General features: G+C 42.1%; 1 protein-coding gene across 4 annotated transcripts in view; it reads right to left on the bottom strand.

Annotated features, from left to right (window-relative positions):
• Nucleotides 1–17,408, bottom strand: part of LOC124776861 (PRL-1 phosphatase) — a 629,058-nt gene that overhangs the window by 8,980 nt on the left and 602,670 nt on the right. For 3 of the 4 annotated variants that reach the window (XM_047252037.1, XM_047252039.1, XM_047252038.1), the window contains 2 exons: nucleotides 3,211–4,282; nucleotides 68–199 (listed from right to left, as the gene is read on the bottom strand). In XM_047252037.1, the coding sequence (XP_047107993.1) occupies nucleotides 68–199; nucleotides 3,211–3,336 (258 nt within the window). In that variant the 5' untranslated portion in view covers nucleotides 3,337–4,282. Of the gene's footprint in view, nucleotides 1–67; nucleotides 200–3,210; nucleotides 4,283–9,852; nucleotides 10,052–17,408 lie in introns of those variants that run through there. The other variant, XM_047252036.1, reaches the window with a different exon arrangement.

Here is a 17,408-nt window from a genome sequence, read left to right as displayed (position 1 = left end):
CTATAGAAACAAACTAGCTTATTCTGTACTTTAGAAGAATGCTTTTATACTGGAGCTATTAACATACCTGTATTGGGGGTGGAGTTCCATCATCAAATTCCAGGTCAGTTACATTGATTCCTTCATTCTGCAACTCTTCAATTTTGTAACTTGGTTCACAAACCCTCACAACATCTTTTACATTGTGTTTTTTCAGCTCCTGCAACATGTTTTTCAATTAAAACATCAGAATCAGTTCTAACTTGCAAACAGTACACCTGCTTCTCTGACAAAGAGGGCAGGGTTCATTAACAATACATTCAGGACACAATTCTTTTATGCTGCGAATAGAAACACCTAAAATAGAAAATAATACTCCTAGCTGTTTTAACTACAAATGGTTCCTTCAGTGAGGAAAAAGGATTTGTTGGGAAGGTTCGGAAAATGGGGGTGGGGGTGGGGGGGGAAGGGTCTGGTGGAGGGAATGTCAAGTGTGTCAGACAGTTAAGGGGTCACGCCCCATCTGTTGAGATGTTGATAGCTTCAGCGGGGCGAAGGGGGGAAGAAGCTATCAACATCTCACAACGGATGGGGGCCCCAACCCTTCCCTCATCCTCACAATAGACAAGTCCTGGAGTCCCCTTTCTAACCTTCCCTACTTCCTCCATGAGTAAGAAACTTTTAGTTGCTGAAGTTAATAGGGATGTTACTTTATATTTCAAGAGTGTCCGCAGAAATAGGACCTGTATGTCCTAAAGATGAGTGAAAGGCACACTTTTGCTTTTATTTTAAACAGATTTGTGCAGTGTGTTTTTATAGTTAGGTAACATTTGTATTAATGTATGTAAAATTCAAGGAGGCATATTTAGTATTTCTATGAACTGCACAAAAGGGCAGAGTATTTACTGACCAGAAATCCCCTACGTACATTCTATACCTTTATATTAACAAATAATGAAACCCAAAGTAAATCTTCATAAATGGTAATAAACAATATAACTGCAGTTAATTCCTTAATGTGTTCTTATATAAATCACGCACAAAAATGAAGGTTAACATTCATCATCATGGTAGTAACAGGATTTCCTTATGGTTGGTAACAATGCACCATATTTATTTACCAAAATATGGTTTTCACTTATGATGCACTGTAATTTTCTGAGTTTTTGTCTTATACACTGTTACACAGAGTCACTTTTTAGTTCTCTCTTGTAAAAGTTATTTCTATAATTCACGCAGCGAAAAGGGAATGTAGACTCCCTTGATAACAGAGTTGTAACATAGCTCAAGTATCAGATAACGTGAGGCAAACATTGGAAGTGCCTCAATGGTTGGTTGGTTAGTTGGTTTAAGGGACTGAAACAGTGGCATCTTAAGTCCCTTGATGAAGGGTTTGTTCACCTGGAGGCAATAACTTCCACCAGGAGTATGACCAAATGAACAAAGTGTGACACAGTGCAAAACACATGGAACTAAAGGCAATCCTGACCCAGAGGTGAAAAACAATTTACAGAGAAATAAAAGTATATGGATTGGATTAGTATGTAGGTTAGAGCAGACAAGTATACTCCCAGGGCTCAGCAGTGCCAAGAGAAACCCCTTCCACATCCAACCCCCACTAACATGATTAAGGGTGAATACAACTACAGAGTAAAGAATGCTTTCTAGCCAAGAGATCCACAACAATAAAAGGGGAAGGCTAAAAATCTAAATGACATCAGTAGGACCATCAATAATAAAACAAGATGAAAGAAATAGTTAAGACCCTCCTCTCTCTCTCTCTCTCCCCCCCCCCCCCCCCCCACACACACACAAACACACACACACACACACACACACACACACACACACACACACACACACCCACCCTTGACCATCGCACCCTCAATCCATCATAGGCGAAGTGTGATAGAGGATAGCACCCATGAATCAACTGAGTGCTACTACTGAAATGGGGAAACAGGGGGTGGCAGAAAAACAGGCAAACCTCCCAACAGAAATTAGAATAGAGGGAAGGAAGGATGGCCGAAACAGCAGTGAAGGAGATTGGTTGAGGGTTTTGCCTGGAGAGAAAAAAACACTGCAGTGATGCAAAAATAATGTGTACCAACAGTTATATTGAGCTAAATAATGGAAAATTAGTCTAGTTCTGTAGTGCATGAAGCACCAGTTAAGTTGGCTGCTTAGCAAATAGTAACTGGCAATTTCCTGCTGAGAATGAATGGGTCTGAAGCAATCACCTTTGATTCCATACAGAGTAACAGCTGCTCCAATAGCCTGTCCCAAGTGAAGCAAGAAACTGCTAATTGCCCTATGTTAACTAAACCAGTGCTTCAGACACACAGCTTTCAGTTAACAATAATATTTATTCCACTTTCACAGCAATGGCATGGAAAACAACAAGCAGGGAGCCTATGTCGTATTGTGTCTGGAAAATATTTCAGCCTCTTCCAACAACAGGTAACTGGCTCCAAAGGTAGAAGCTGTACATTTGATGCAACACTGAAGCACACTGCACCAATACTGGCTAAGTGTAATGGATATTAATTCTAACAAATCAAGTAACCCAGATGGCAGACAGTTCAGTTCATAGATGGCATGTAAGGGAAATTACACGCTTGTCTGAAAGTGATTGTTCACAACCCATCTACAAACTTTACAAAGTACTGCTCTTGCAAACATATCAATATGGAGTTGATTAGTGCAAATTGAGTATGGAAATGGCTGCAGATTTGCATTAACTACATGAGAAAAATCTGAATTCTCAGATGTCAAAATTCACCATAAAAATCAAAATTGCAAGAACGGCTTTACAGCCAAAATTGATGACACAATGCAACAAGTAGAAATTCTTCCCATAATCCACCCATAGATTCCACAACATGCCTATAATGAGCAACAATGAAAACTTATCCGTTACCTCAAACTTACACATTGTACACACACAGCTATGGATGCACAACTGATTAGAGAACAAGCACATAATGCAGTTCAAATTATTATAGCTAACAGTCTTCTACTACAACCATGGTACAGTCTTAATGCTTGTTCACTGCTATTGAGTAGCTTGTCTATATAGTGAACTGCATTCCTCAAATCTATTTCATTAGATATTGGAACATTATAAATGGTTAAAAGTAAAAATCAGAGTTAAGAGAATTTGATGGTCTTTCGAATGTCACAAGATAAGTAATCATAAGAATCCAATGTTCTTTTTATCAGTACACTCACCTGTATATAGCTCTGTATGTTCTGATCAGTTGGCCGGTCGGTGATGAGGAATTTCATGTTCTTGTATTCGATCTCACAGGGAGCTGGCCGATTATCCTTGAGACGCATGTTGGCACTCACTGACATTTCACACCAACAGTAACGGAGATTTGAAGAATGAATAAGCAAACAAAAAAGTCAGTTAAAAGCCTAGCCTCTGTACACTGTACTAATGTTCAAAATTTCACTCAAAAATTAAGGGCTGAATGCACTGAAGTTTTTGAATATTTTAAATGGCAGGCAGCAGAAAGCTAAAACAAGTAGTCAAAGTCTTCACAAAGCATGTGCTGATACTGTTGTGACAGATTTCAACTATCCCAGTACACTTCTGAATGAAAGCGGAAAAAAAATTGAAGCACTTTATGTGGCAGCTCACTTGCTAATGGGATAAACTGAAGCAAATCAGAATATATAGATATTTCACCTGTGTGGTGCACAAACTGGGACTCTGGAAAACACTTAAATTAAGAAACAGAATTTCACTATACAACACACACAGCAGTCCTCTTTTACACCACCAATAACAAAATAGATCATATATATTTTGGATATACACACACGCACAAAAATCGCACAATTTCTAGATGTTTGAACACGCACCGAACTTGGCAACCTGATGGGCCCGGAAAATAAGCCACACTCTGTTCTTTTGGTAACTCCGTCTCCCCTTTTTCCAGCACTGGTCTCGAAGACCCTGATGGTAAACCGACTCCACTATTTAAACCAGTCCTATTCCTATCGTTTTCACTGTGATGACACCTCCAGATGGAATCAGATTTAATGCACCAACTTCAGCCCATTGATAAAAGTTAACAAAGGTGAGTTTTCTTCCAACAGGGCTCACCAGATAGCGTTGACGGTGCGGTTTCCTTATGCTGGTTGATACTAAACAGTGGAATGGGAGAAATTAAACTGTGGCTTCTTTCCACCAAACGCCTCTCACACAATTGTCAGTTTATTTGTGCTGAGCCTGGCAGTATTCTCCGCTATCCAACTGGAACTCCATGAATGTGAGCACGATCTCACCACGAAACTGCAAAAAAATAAAAATGAAATTATTAGATAATAATTGGTCCAATGACGAAAGTGAGAAGCACCATTGTGAAGCGAAGCCTCTACACTACTCTGGTTGCATAGTAACATATTAAAGATATTACACAGCTACAAATGAAGAATAAGTGTCATCATTACTATACCAAGTGCTATTTCCTTGGTCATACACACTTATAATTTGGGATGAATTGTCAACTTCAAAACAAAATGTACTTATGTCAGAGTTTGTAACAATGAAAAATCGCATAGTAATTTACAAACACAATCTTACAGAAATATATTCTGCTGGACAGTTTTCAATAATGCATGACGCCTGTATGAGCACGTGCTGTGCCTCCTGCAACCTGTATGCAGAAAACAAGCTATTTATGTTCACATTTGTCTCGCACCTTTGCTTGACTGCCTTAGCATGACACTAAAACAGTTCAGAGAAGGTGCTTTTGTATATATGGGAATATTTACTTCTTATTCAAAGCACCTTTGGACCACAAACTCATGCTACTAACTATACTTGACAATACACTGAAGTGTTTATAGTTTATAGTGAATGATCAGTGAAGCTCCTGAAATCTTTCTAATGAAAACATATTAATGTCCTTTATGAGTTAACAAGAGCTGTTTACTATTGGTTTATTTCAGATACACATTTGTTAATATATTTATATTTTGTCTCTTGCAAATGGTTAATCTGATGACATGACAACAAGAGATGAAAACAGTACTGAGATAATAAAAACTGTCAAAATTTAGTACAGCTCAGATGTAATGAGCATGTGGTAAAGCTTAGTGTTAAAAATCTGCCAAAATCTGAGCATGCACTTAAACATTTTTATCTACATGGATGCCACAGCTAGAGACTTGTGGAAAAATTTGCAGTTTGGCATAAATCTATCAAATGATTAGTATCTGTCCCCATTTGTAACTTCCATACCTGTAGTCAAGTGTTTAGTTTAATACATTATTAACCCACTTATCATTGGCAGATTTATCCAAGATCCTCCACATACATTAGATGAAACATTTTGCGAAATACAGCAACATTTATGTAGTTGTCACACTTTGAATTTTTTGTTATGAATTAATAGAGGGAAACATTGCACGCGGGAAAAATATATCTATAAACAAAGATGATGTGACTTACCAAACGAAAGCGCTGGCACGTCGATAGACACACAAACTACACACAAAATTCAAGCTTTCGCAACAAACTGTTGCCTCATCAGGAAAGAGGGAAGGAGAGGGAAAGACGAAAGGATGTGGATTTTAGGGGGAAAAAGGACGGGACACACACCCGTGTGTGTGCAAGTGTATACCCGTCCTTTCCCCCCCCTAAGGTAAGTCTTTCCGCTCCCGGGATTGGAATGACTCCTTACCCTCTCCCTTAAAATCCACATCCTTTCGTCTTTCCCTCTCCTTCCCTCTTTCCTGATGAGGCAACAGTTTGTTGCGAAAGCTTGAATTTTGTGTGTAGTTTGTGTGTCTATCGACGTGCCAGCGCTTTCGTTTGGTAAGTCACATCATCTTTGTTTTTAGATATATTTGAATTTTTTGTAATATATATATACATGCAACAAAATACTTATGAGAGATTTGCCCGTTATCTAATGAATCTCTTCTTTATCTATCTTGTGACTTTAATTTTCACAATCGTGTTCAATATCAGATCAATGAAGACAATGGACTATGTTAAGGACTTTTACCATAACCTCTGTTCAGCATTCACATCTGCTTGCTTCACAATGCCACAATCACATTTTCACCTTCAAACCTAAACTAGACCTCTGAGTAAGATACAGCTCTACGTCAACTCGGCCAAGGTTTCGAGGTGAGAGGGAGGGGCACCATCACATCTATACAAAAAGTCGGCAAGGTACTTCTGTGCAACATTTATTGGTGACACAGGGGAGGACCTTGAAGTTAGAATGTAATGCAAGTAGTGTTTTATGGTATTTGTGGTTAGCAATGAGAGTGAATTTTGTAGTAACTCAGCTGTTCATGATCACAAAACCAGTATTGGAAATATTTTCCATATAGTTTATTCATTCCATATGGTCTTTAGAATGGAGTTATCTAGTCTGGTGTGGGAGTCTAATATAGCTAGTGGGTATCAGGCAGGATATTAAAGAAAATCAAATATTTAGAAAGTAAAGCAGTACTTCATAGGCCTCTTACAATTATATCCGAGTACTTTCAAGGATGTAAATCCCATCTAACTATTAATATAGATATTAGATAAATCCTCACTTTGCCAGTCTATTTACAGCTGGTTGTGGTGTGTGTCAAATTACATTAAGGCTTTGTTTGAAATATCAGACAAAAACAGTTGAGTAGTGTAAGAGGAGGAGCAGTGGCCCTTTTCCTTCAAAACAGCTGTGTTTCTGCTAACATACGTACTGGTGCAGTATATACAGTCGTCTAGAATTAACAATCTTTACTTTGAACGGACTAGCACTTCTTGTATTTTGTTTCTAGAATAGAGAATCTGAATTTTTATTGTCCCATAACATACAGAGTTAATCACGAGATTTAATGTACAGGGGACTCATCAATACTGCATTTACAATTTGTGTATATTACAGAAACAAGAATTATTGATTTGTAATTTACAGAAACTGTGTGTAGCATAACAACAGTATTTCTGTAAAAAGAGAGAATAATTATGACCATCATTTACTAAACACAAAACTTCTAAGCATAATTAAAATAACATTTCGGCCACTTGCTTTCTTGCTCAAATTGTCATTAAATTCTTGTAAGGAATAACAATTGTCGTTTTTGCTTTAGTTGACCATCTCCACGCTAGGGATGTGTGTTTTTTTTTATATATATTAAGTATGTTGTAAATTTTCATGCCAATGTAATGTGGGGTTTGTGCAAACAGTTTTAATCTATGAGTGGGGAACATGAAATTCTCCTTGTTTCTAGTACTGTATCGATGTTTGAAGTTATTGTCTACGAATAACTTGGCGTTACAAATACAAAAATAATCAGTCCAGACAATTTTGAAGTAGCAGCCAATAGGTGCAGCTTCTGCCTGTTAGTGTATAACTAGAATCTTTCCACGTCGCTGCACGTATTTTGAGAACGCGATACACGCGCGAATGAATGAACAAGTGAGTGAATGACGAGTACTTTGCATACTACATGTTTAGCGCTAGTCGGACCTCACTTTCGTCCCACGCGTGCCTCAGTTGTGGACTTTGCTGAAAACTGTGCACGGAATTTTGTTTGCGCTATGGCATATTAAATTTGATTACGTTAGGAGTCTAGCGTTAGCGGTTAAATACTGATGTTCAGTACGGCATCGAAGTGGATCTCGCGTGCGCGTGTGTGTGTGTGTGTGTGTGTGTGTGTGTGTGTGTGTGTGTGTGTGTTTTCACTGGTAGTAACTAGTCGAACGAATAGAGGAAAGTGATAAACGATCTCAAATCAGCGAGACCGTATCGTAGTCTCAAATTATGATGTTCAACGAAGAAATTCGGCCAATAGCTGTGGAACTGTATCGGCAGGCAACCCACGGTCCGTCGCAAGTTAGGGAAATGCCGAACTTGCGAAAGTAGTACAGTCGATGATGACTACGGGCCCGAACGAAGCGAGCTCGTCAGAGTGAGCAGGCTGGGCTGGCGGGCGGCGCGCTGAGTCGAGTCGGGCCGGGCGAAGCGCCGGCCTCGGCTATTGATCGTGCCGCCCCGGGCCCGGCGAGCGACCCACGGCCACCCCCTGCACGTGTCGCCACGTGTTGAGTAGGCGCGCTGCTCCCGCGCCTAGCCGAGCCGAGCGGGGCAAGCCACAAGGTCGTCCCGCACGCCAAGTGGCACACCGGAAATCCGTCACACGCCGTCTTACCGATCCGTCTCGCTGCGCGCCTGCTAACTGTCGCACTAGACAGTGCACACGAACTCTGCTAGGTAGCTACGACCCACAGCACCGCGGGACAGCGCGTATAAGGGGCACATACTGTGTGTCCCTTTAGAGTCAGTAGCCGTGCTGGAATGTGTGAACGGACGACACTTCCACCGAGACTTCGAATATCAGGATAAAGAGAGATATTCGTATCGGGAACTTCACGAGAGAGTTTCGCTAGTCTCATCACATAATCGTATGGCAGTTGCGTGCTGTGTAGTCGAAAGGCAACGCAGATATACCAAGTTACCACCACCTATTATATAAACCAACAGATAAGATGCCACCAAAACACACACACACACACACACACACACACACACACACACACACACACACACACTGTACGATATTGCAACTCCTGCGTTCCGAATTAATTAAGCTGCAATGTTCCTCCGGACAGGCTTGCATGTACGGAGAAACACACTGCGGCGACTACATCTGTTACGAAATACAAGAAATGTATTCGCAGTTTGGGTCTAGCTGTGGATCCGGAAATCCGGTTTACAGTCCTGCTCCGGCAAAAAATTTTCCACTGTCGTCATTCCATTATACAGCTGATGCTTGTCCATATTCGCAACTCCGAATACATTCCATGTATATTGTGAACTATTTGCTGGTTCTCTACATGAAGTCCACACCTGTCGTAACTTCCAGTGCCATAGGTCAACTTCCTAAATAGGCAGCCCGCGACGAAACAAGTGGCCGGAAAGAGAAAGCACACCAGAGGTCTGTTTGAGACATCAACGCCGGCACAAAATGCTCAAGATAGCTGCAAACTACTTCACTTAAAGCTTTTCCACGGACGGACAACGGCTCCGGCGATCAAACGACCATGGCAGGAAAGTCGTACCAACATTTTAACTCGTCCTAACAGAAGCACACTTTTTAACTGACAAATTAGCTACTGAAGGCAAAGCCGATTGCCCGAGCGCCTCATTAGTCTGCCTGTAACGCTGCACACTAACCAAGGCCGCTTTCCAGGAACGCTAGAAGCTGAGGGGGGCAAATAACGGGAACACATGCCGCCAGATAAGAACGGCAAACAGTATCATTCAACGGCGCGCCACGGCGGCCGAACTAGTTCCGCTGTAGGAGCGCTCAACAGGTATGACGAGCTACAGTAGTGGCTGAAGCAAATATTTGGCCGTGCGTGAGGCGTGTCATGAATGGGAGGAGAAAAGAAGAAGGGCGGAGAGGGTGGAAGGGCGGGGGGGGGGGGGAGGGAGATTTCCTGCTCAACAGCTGCCTGGTTATTACAACAGAAAAAAAATGGATGTAGAGAATTCCAATTTCACGGCGTTCGAATTTTGCTGAAACAATATTCAATGAGATCTTAACGAGAACCTGGATTATTGCTACGAATGTGACTACCGGTAATGAAAAACTATTAAAACAATTGGCTAAATGGGTCTTGCAGGGCTGCAACCAGGATAAAGGTGAAGGATGGTCCGTGTCAATAACCTCGTTCAAGGAAGTTGAAATCTCTCTGACTACTACGGATCAGGGTGTGGTCGGGCGAATCCCTCTAAAGATCCCTTTCGTATATGCTGGAAAGTAACAGGACTACACATTTGCGAAACCGAACTAGCGCTGGCGCGAGTGTGTTCTGCCCGAAGTAGCTACGGCTGCAGCGGCTAGCACTACCTGTTGGTCTGCGCAGAGACGGCCTCCTCCTGCGGCCTCAGAATCCACCATGGAAGACGAAGACGACGCTCCTGCCGCTGACCGCTCAAGCCTCATCACATGCCTGCTCGCCTTCCGCCCCTCGTCTGTCTCCGCAACCGCCGACACCTCTACCACCATCCACACTCGGCAAGGCCAGCCACCCTACTGACGGACACGACAGACTACTGCCGCCAGCCTCGCCCTGCCTGCGTCACGGGGCCACCGGCTGCCCCCTCCACCTCCCGCCGGCCCCCCACCCCGGACACACGGGCTAGCGCCGCCGCCTCGTCCCTGCTCCCCGCGCCTGGCGCGCGGAGCTACCAACCTGACGGCGCTAAACTGCACTAAATATACGCCGCCGAGCTCTTACCACTGTCCTGGCCCAAGGCCAAGGGGCCGATCCGGGGACCGATCGTCTACATTTAGACGCTACATGCACACTACAACTCCGTCTGCCTCTTTTCAGCCGACAGCACTTGCCACGCTTTCGACGAAACTAAGCTCGCGTGACATGGAAAAATGCGTTTCTCTTATCTTCTCGAAAAGTCGCAAACATTCCAACTGCTGCTTAAAATGCGCGATGAGTTACCATACTTCGTCACCAAGCGTGGGAAAATACATGTTAATATAGCCTCTAAGGCACCACCACTACACTTTGCTCACAAGTGGTATCATCTGAACGAACGTTACTGTGTCAACAACGAAATACAGAATAATTTGCGTAACATGTCTACTGTTGTTCGGCTAACCTTTCGGCTTCGAAATCGCTGTAACCGGTAACAGATAAGCGCAAATAATAATGGCTTGCGGTCGATTTCGGTGGATAAATAACTGTACAAGGCGATTCGCTTTAGGCAGATGTATACAGACTCCGATAACCATAATATTTGCCGTTCCAGCTAACAAACCCCAAATTAACTTCCACACCCGCACATTCGCTACACAGTATAAAATTCGAAATGTAAACACACTACAGTGCGTCACTATGCATGCAATCTTAAAAACGGTTGGCACAGTCAAGGGCGACCCCAAACACACAGAAACAAAACATCCGCATATACGAACTACTAAAAGTTATTGACTTCACGTTAAATACTTTGTAAGTTTTAGGAGAAAACGGCGACAATCTCTAAGCTTAGGATTTGTAGTCTAACTCCCTGAAAGCATCCAAGCCACACTTTTGTGCGGTTTATGATCGATTTGAATATCAAATGAATAAAGAGCTACGTTAAATAGCCTACAGAAACATGAGGTTTCAGCAAATGTCTCATTCATATGCTGAAGAATTTCTTTTTACGCACAAATCGCTTACATATTTTCGAGAAATTGTCGTGCAGAAGGCAACTGCAATGCTATCAGAGGACGCGCTTTATCGCGCTCAAACCCCAGTTTCCGATTACAGGGGTTTTGCAGAATTGGCAGACCTGTTGACGTCATCGATTGAGGAGCTAATGACGTCACGTCTGCGTCACCGAAAGCGTGACGTCACACAGTGGTACCAACCAACTCCTGTCCCGGGATCGATCCTCTTGAACCGCGCCGACGATTCCTTCCTTTGCTGCTCGCGTGACGTCACAGGCGGAGTCTGAGCTTAAAAATAGCATCCCTGGAAGGAGGTGGAGGCGCGATCCATTACTGGGAGACCAAAATAAATGACGGAGGCCCGCGAAACGGGGTCAGTGAACAGGATGGCGAAGTATGTGTCGCAACAGGGCTGCTCACAACACAGCAACTTGGGCGGGAGGCGTTAACTCAGTGCATAACGCGCAGCGTCGCTGTATCTCGCAGTGGTTAATGTTTCCAAAAAAACTTGACCTTGCTATGAGAGTACGGTGCTCTTGTAGGGCAATTGCGTTGGTACAGAAAACAATATCCAAAACCCGAAACATTTTTCACGAATTCAACAGTTCCAGTTAACTTCTACGTACAAAATGCGTTCTGCAGATGTGCCGAGCTTCTTCACGACGCAAGGCGTGAAATATTCCGCAAAAGTCATTTGCTATTGCTTGGCATAGTGCGGTGTGGCGATAGTTACTGTGGATGACAATATTTGACAAACTGTAACAATTGTCGCAATTTAATCACTGCACTAAACAAATTTCGCAGCGGTTAAATCTTATTTGATGATATAAAACGGTAATGAGTGTATTGTTGTTGTTGTGGTCTTCAGTCCTGAGACTGGTTTGATGCAGCTCTCCATGCTACTCTATCCTGTGCAAGCTTTTTCATCTCCCAGTACCTACTGCAACCTACATCCTTCTGAATCTGCTTAGTGTATTCATCTCTTGGTCTCCCTCTACGATTTTTACCCTCCACGCTGCCCTCCAATACTAAATTGGTGATCCCTTGATGCCTCAGAACATGTCCTACCAACCGATCCCTTCTTCTGGTCAAGTTGTGCCACAAACTTCTCTTCTCCCCAATCCTATTCAATACTTCCTCATTAGTTATGTGATCTACCCATCTAATCTTCAGCATTCTTCTGTAACACCACATTTCGAAAGCTTCTATTCTCTTCTTGTCCAAACTATTTATCGTCCATGTTTCACTTCCATACATGGCTACACTCCATACGAATACTTTCAGAAATGACTTCCTGACACTTAAATCAATACTGGATGTTAACAAATTTCTCTTCTTCAGAAACGCTTTCCTTGCCATTGCCAGCCTACATTTTATATCCTCTCTACTTCGACCATCATCAGTTATTTTGCTCCCCAAATAGCAAAACTCCTCTACTACTTTAAGTGCCTCATTTCCTAATCTAATTCCTCAGCATCACCCGACTTAATTAGACTACATTCCATTATCCTTGTTTTGCTTTTGTTGATGTTCATCTTATATCCTCCTTTCAAGACACTGTCCATTCCATTCAACTGCTCTTCCAAGTCCTTTGCTGTCTCTGACAGAATTACAATGTCATCGGCGAACCTCAAAGTTTTTATTTCTTCTCCATGAATTTTAATACCTACTCCGAATTTTTCTTTTGTTTCCTTTACTGCTTGCTCAATATACAGATTGAACAACATCGGGGAGAGGCTACAACCCTGTCTTACTCCCTTCCCAACCACTGCTTCCCTTTCATGTCCCTCGACTCTTATAACTGCCATCTGGTTTCTGTACAAATTGTAAATAGCCTTTCGCTCCCTGTATTTTACCCCGCCACCTTTATAATTTGAAAGAGAGTATTCCAGTCAACATTGTCAAAAGCTTTCTCTAAGTCTACAAATGCTAGAAACGTAGGTTTGCCTTTCCTTAATCTTTCTTCTAAGATAAGTCGTAAAGTCAGTATTGCCTCACGTGTTCCAACATTTCTACGGAATCCAAACTGATCTTCCCCGAGGTTGGCTTCTACTAGTTTTTCCATTCGTCTGTAAAGAATTCGTGTTAGTATTTTGCAGCTGTGACTTATTAAACTGATAGTTCGGTAATTTTCACATCTGTCAACACCTGCTTTCTTTGGGATTGGAATTATTATATTCTTCTTGAAGTCTGAGGGTAGTTCGCCTGTTTCATACATCTTGCTCACCAGATGGTAGAGTTTTGTCAGGACTGGCTCTCCCACGGCCGTCAGTAGTTCCAATGGAATATTGTCTACTCCGGGGGCCTTGTTTCGACTCAGGTCTTTCAGTGCTCTGTCAAACTCTTCACGCAGTATCATATCTCCCATTTCATCTTCATCTACATCCTCTTCCATTTCCATAATATTGTCCTCAAGTACATCGCCCTTGTATAGACCCTCTATATACTCCTTCCACCTTTCTGCTTTCCCTTCTTTGCTTAGAACTGGGTTTCCATCTGAGCTCTTGATATTCATACAACTGGTTCTCTTATCTCCAAAGGTCTCTTTAATTTTCCTGTAGGCGGTATCTATCTTACCCCTAGTGAGATAGGCCTCTACATCCTTACATTTGTCCTCTAGCCATCCCTGCTTAGCCATTTTGCACTTCCTGTCGATCTCATTTTTGAGACGTTTGTATTCCTTTTTGCCTGTTTCACTTACTGCATTTGTATATTTTCTCCTTTCATCAATTAAATTCAATATTTCTTCTGTTACCCAAGGATTTCTACTAGCCCTTGTCTTTTTACCTACTTGATCCTCTGCTGCCTTCACTACTTCATCCCTCAAAGTTACCCATTCTTCTTCTACTGTATTTATTTCCCCCATTCCTGTCGATTGCTCCCTTATGCTCTCCCTGAATCTCTGTACAACCTCCGGTTCTTTTAGTTTATCCAGGTCCCATCTCCTTACATTCCCACCTTTTTGCAGTTTCTTCAGTTTTAATCTACAGGTCATAACCAATAGATTGTGGTCAGAGTCCACATCTGCCCCTGGAAATGTCTTACAATTTAAAACCTGGTTCCTAAATCTCTGTCTTACCATTATATAATCTATCTGATACCTTTTAGTGTATAGGTTCGCTAAAACACTAATTTGTGGAAACATAGATGAAAATCAACTGTAGCGGTTTTATGCAGGGCAACCTTCGAAAGAAGTTACACGTCAAATGAAAAACTAAACTACTTTAACTGAAAACAACTTTGGGTTGCGAAGAAAGACAGCAACACTCCAAAGGAATCAATTCCTGTATGCCAGCGGATTTATGAGTATTACGAGATCTATTTCCAAACGAATTTGGCGATTATGGATGTACATGATTAAGATGTGCGCCAGATAGTAGTGCTGTTTGAACCTTAAAGAAGCTTACCCTGCTTTCTAGAAATAAATTAACGTAAATCTGACTGGTCCGAATTCTAGTTTTCGGTGGATGACACCGAACATAATGACCGCTCAGCTCTCAATAAACGTATAGGCTGATTTTAGCCCAAAGAATTCTCTAGTTCGCTGTGTGAAGCAGCAAATAATAATGTCAGATTCAGACAGCAACAATATCCTTCAAACAGAATGGTTTCACAATATGTGACCTAGCGATACGGAGCACTATCGGCACGTAGTGACGGATGAACCAAGTATCAATCTGGAAACCCGTTGGAATTCGGAGTTACATTTGTAATGGGTTTTCCAGCGCATTGGTGAAACAGTTAATGCTTGTCAAATTGTGAAGAGCCTTCAATGAAGTTTTTTAACAGAACTTACGACATGTATCCGGACATAATCTACAAAATTTCGCCTACTGGCAAGACTTTAAGGTACGCCTCCACCCCGATAGAGACACATCAAATGACAAAAAAGAAATTCTCTACTAGTTTAGATATTTTAGTTTCACAAACTCTCCCACTAATATCTCAAAACGTCCAGCTGCTTCCCTTCGACGTTAGATTTTCATTATCTCTTGATACAGTACAACGAATTTGGAATGCACAAAATGCATTATTTATTAGTTTTCACATTCTTTGACAACTCCGTTTCCCTGTTCGTAACAAGAGCGATATGCTGAAACGTCTGGGACAACAGCTGGCGTAACATTTTACTACGGCTACGAAGCTGGTAGTATTGGTGTTTTTATACAAACGGAGCGAACAGGAAGACCGAAGGCAGGCAACAATCTCGTCGTAGCGGGCGGGGTCTGGTGGAACGTCCGAAACTGGACTTCGCGCTGAGGTAAGTTAGATCAGTAATGAGCCAACTTGTGTCAGGAGATGTGAAGAAATCTGAGTAGCAACGAATGACAATATTTGTAAAAAGATAGTCGACCAAATTAGGATAAAATTTGAACACAAGCACGTCGAAAGCAACGCGGAAGTCATGTGGGGTGACTTCACAGTACAGGCTGCGCGGTTGACAAATGATAAGGCAACATAGACCCTCGTTCCTGATTAGCATCGTAGAGTTCCTCTATACGTACGGTTTCAAAGTTCTGAAAGATAGGAATGGCGACATCACTAGGATTTCGAATGTGCCGACGACCATGTTTGAAGCGGATTAAAGAATGAAATCTATGAAGAGATGAAAAAATCTCTAAGAGAAAATGAACACAAACTACTCGGGAAAGAACACATGGTATAACACGAAGTCATTGTTTTCAGAAATGGATGCATGTGCCTCCATGGGGGAATTGCCAAATAGGCTAGTTGCAATTCTGCCACAAATCGACAGTTTTAGTGCTATAGAACTGCAAGCTGTGAAGAGTTCTCTCGTGGAGAGAGAGAGAGAGAGAGAGAGAGAGAGAGAGAGAGAGAGAGAGACCGCAACTTCCACTATTTACTAGTATTCACAATCAACGGTGTCCGCTAATGGCCTGTGTGTCACCTCTCCCGCGGTGTGCCGTTTCTATTTGTCCTTTGGCATCTTCTTGTTTACCCACATTCTACGTGGGTTACACATCAACCCTACGCTACCACACCATGTTTACCCCTTCTGACTCAGCATACCGTAGAGTTCTGGCGAAATTTGCTGTGAGTCACTCGTGGGGAAATTGCCACGTGTTATCTTAGTAAGGTATCCTTTGGTACATCCTACATCATCTGACAGTCGGCGATCCCCTTGCTGAAGATTATCAGTTATTCTTAATTTTCTCGATTCTGTACTGCTACCAGTTATCAGGAAGTGTATCAGTCATTTAATTCTTCCGTGAGTTATGGGACACACAGGTACGCTACAGTAATATGCAGTTTTGATCTTAGGGGCGTTCATATCCCGCATCTGTCTACTGCTCTAATGCAGCGAAACGCTTTCAGAACTTGGAGATGCGGTGGATTTTAGTTGGTGAAGTGTGTGTTTCACGAAGATCATATCAAGTCACCACCTTCGTTCAAAGAATGTCTCAAGTAACTTAGTTTTCTTATACATCATAGACGTCTTACGACGAACCGTTAAAATTCCCCACAGTAACTCTGCTCGTTTTACATGTGGGTGTACTGGGACGCACATGCATCAAAAAACTTAATATAATTTAGAAAACATTGGTATGGCACATGTCAAACCCACTTTTAATTCTATGTTGAAAACTGATATACAGTATTTTACACGTTTCATTGCCACGAGAATAAATGTGATTTGGTATTGATTTGTTATACTTTTTCCACATTTGCGAGTCTGTTAAAATCATTCTACGAACAGAAATTTAACTTTGAATATTCTAGGTTCACATGAAAACACGGTCCTAGTTAGGTTCACGGGACCCATGTCCCACTTAAGTGTCATGTGAAAGTGTAGAGTTCGTAATGTAGAATGACGTTTTTGACCTTTTATTTTTCAAATATATGAAAAATGAATTTTTCCTCTCGAAAGAGTCTAAGTGAACTGTTCACTAACGGTGTAATAAAAATCGCAACCAAGGGAAGGGGAATGCCGGCCGCGGTGGTCTAGCGGTTCTAGGCGCGCAGTCCGGAACCGCGCGACTGCTACGGCCGCAGGTTCGAATCCTGCTTCGGGCATGGATGTGTGTGATGTCCTTAGGTTAGTTAGGTGTAAGTAGTTCTAAGTTCTAGGGGACTGATGACCACAGATGTTAAGTCCCATAGTGCTCAGAACCATTTGAACCATTTTGAAAGGGGAACTTCAATAAATTGAAAGGCCCGAAAAAAAAAAGTACTGCTAATATTTTAGTCGGTTCCCAAAGTAACACGAATGT

The sequence above is a fragment of the Schistocerca piceifrons genome, chromosome 2, assembly GCF_021461385.2.
Source record: "Schistocerca piceifrons isolate TAMUIC-IGC-003096 chromosome 2, iqSchPice1.1, whole genome shotgun sequence".
NCBI lineage: Eukaryota > Metazoa > Arthropoda > Insecta > Orthoptera > Acrididae > Schistocerca > Schistocerca piceifrons.
This window is presented reverse-complemented; position numbering and strand designations above follow the sequence as displayed.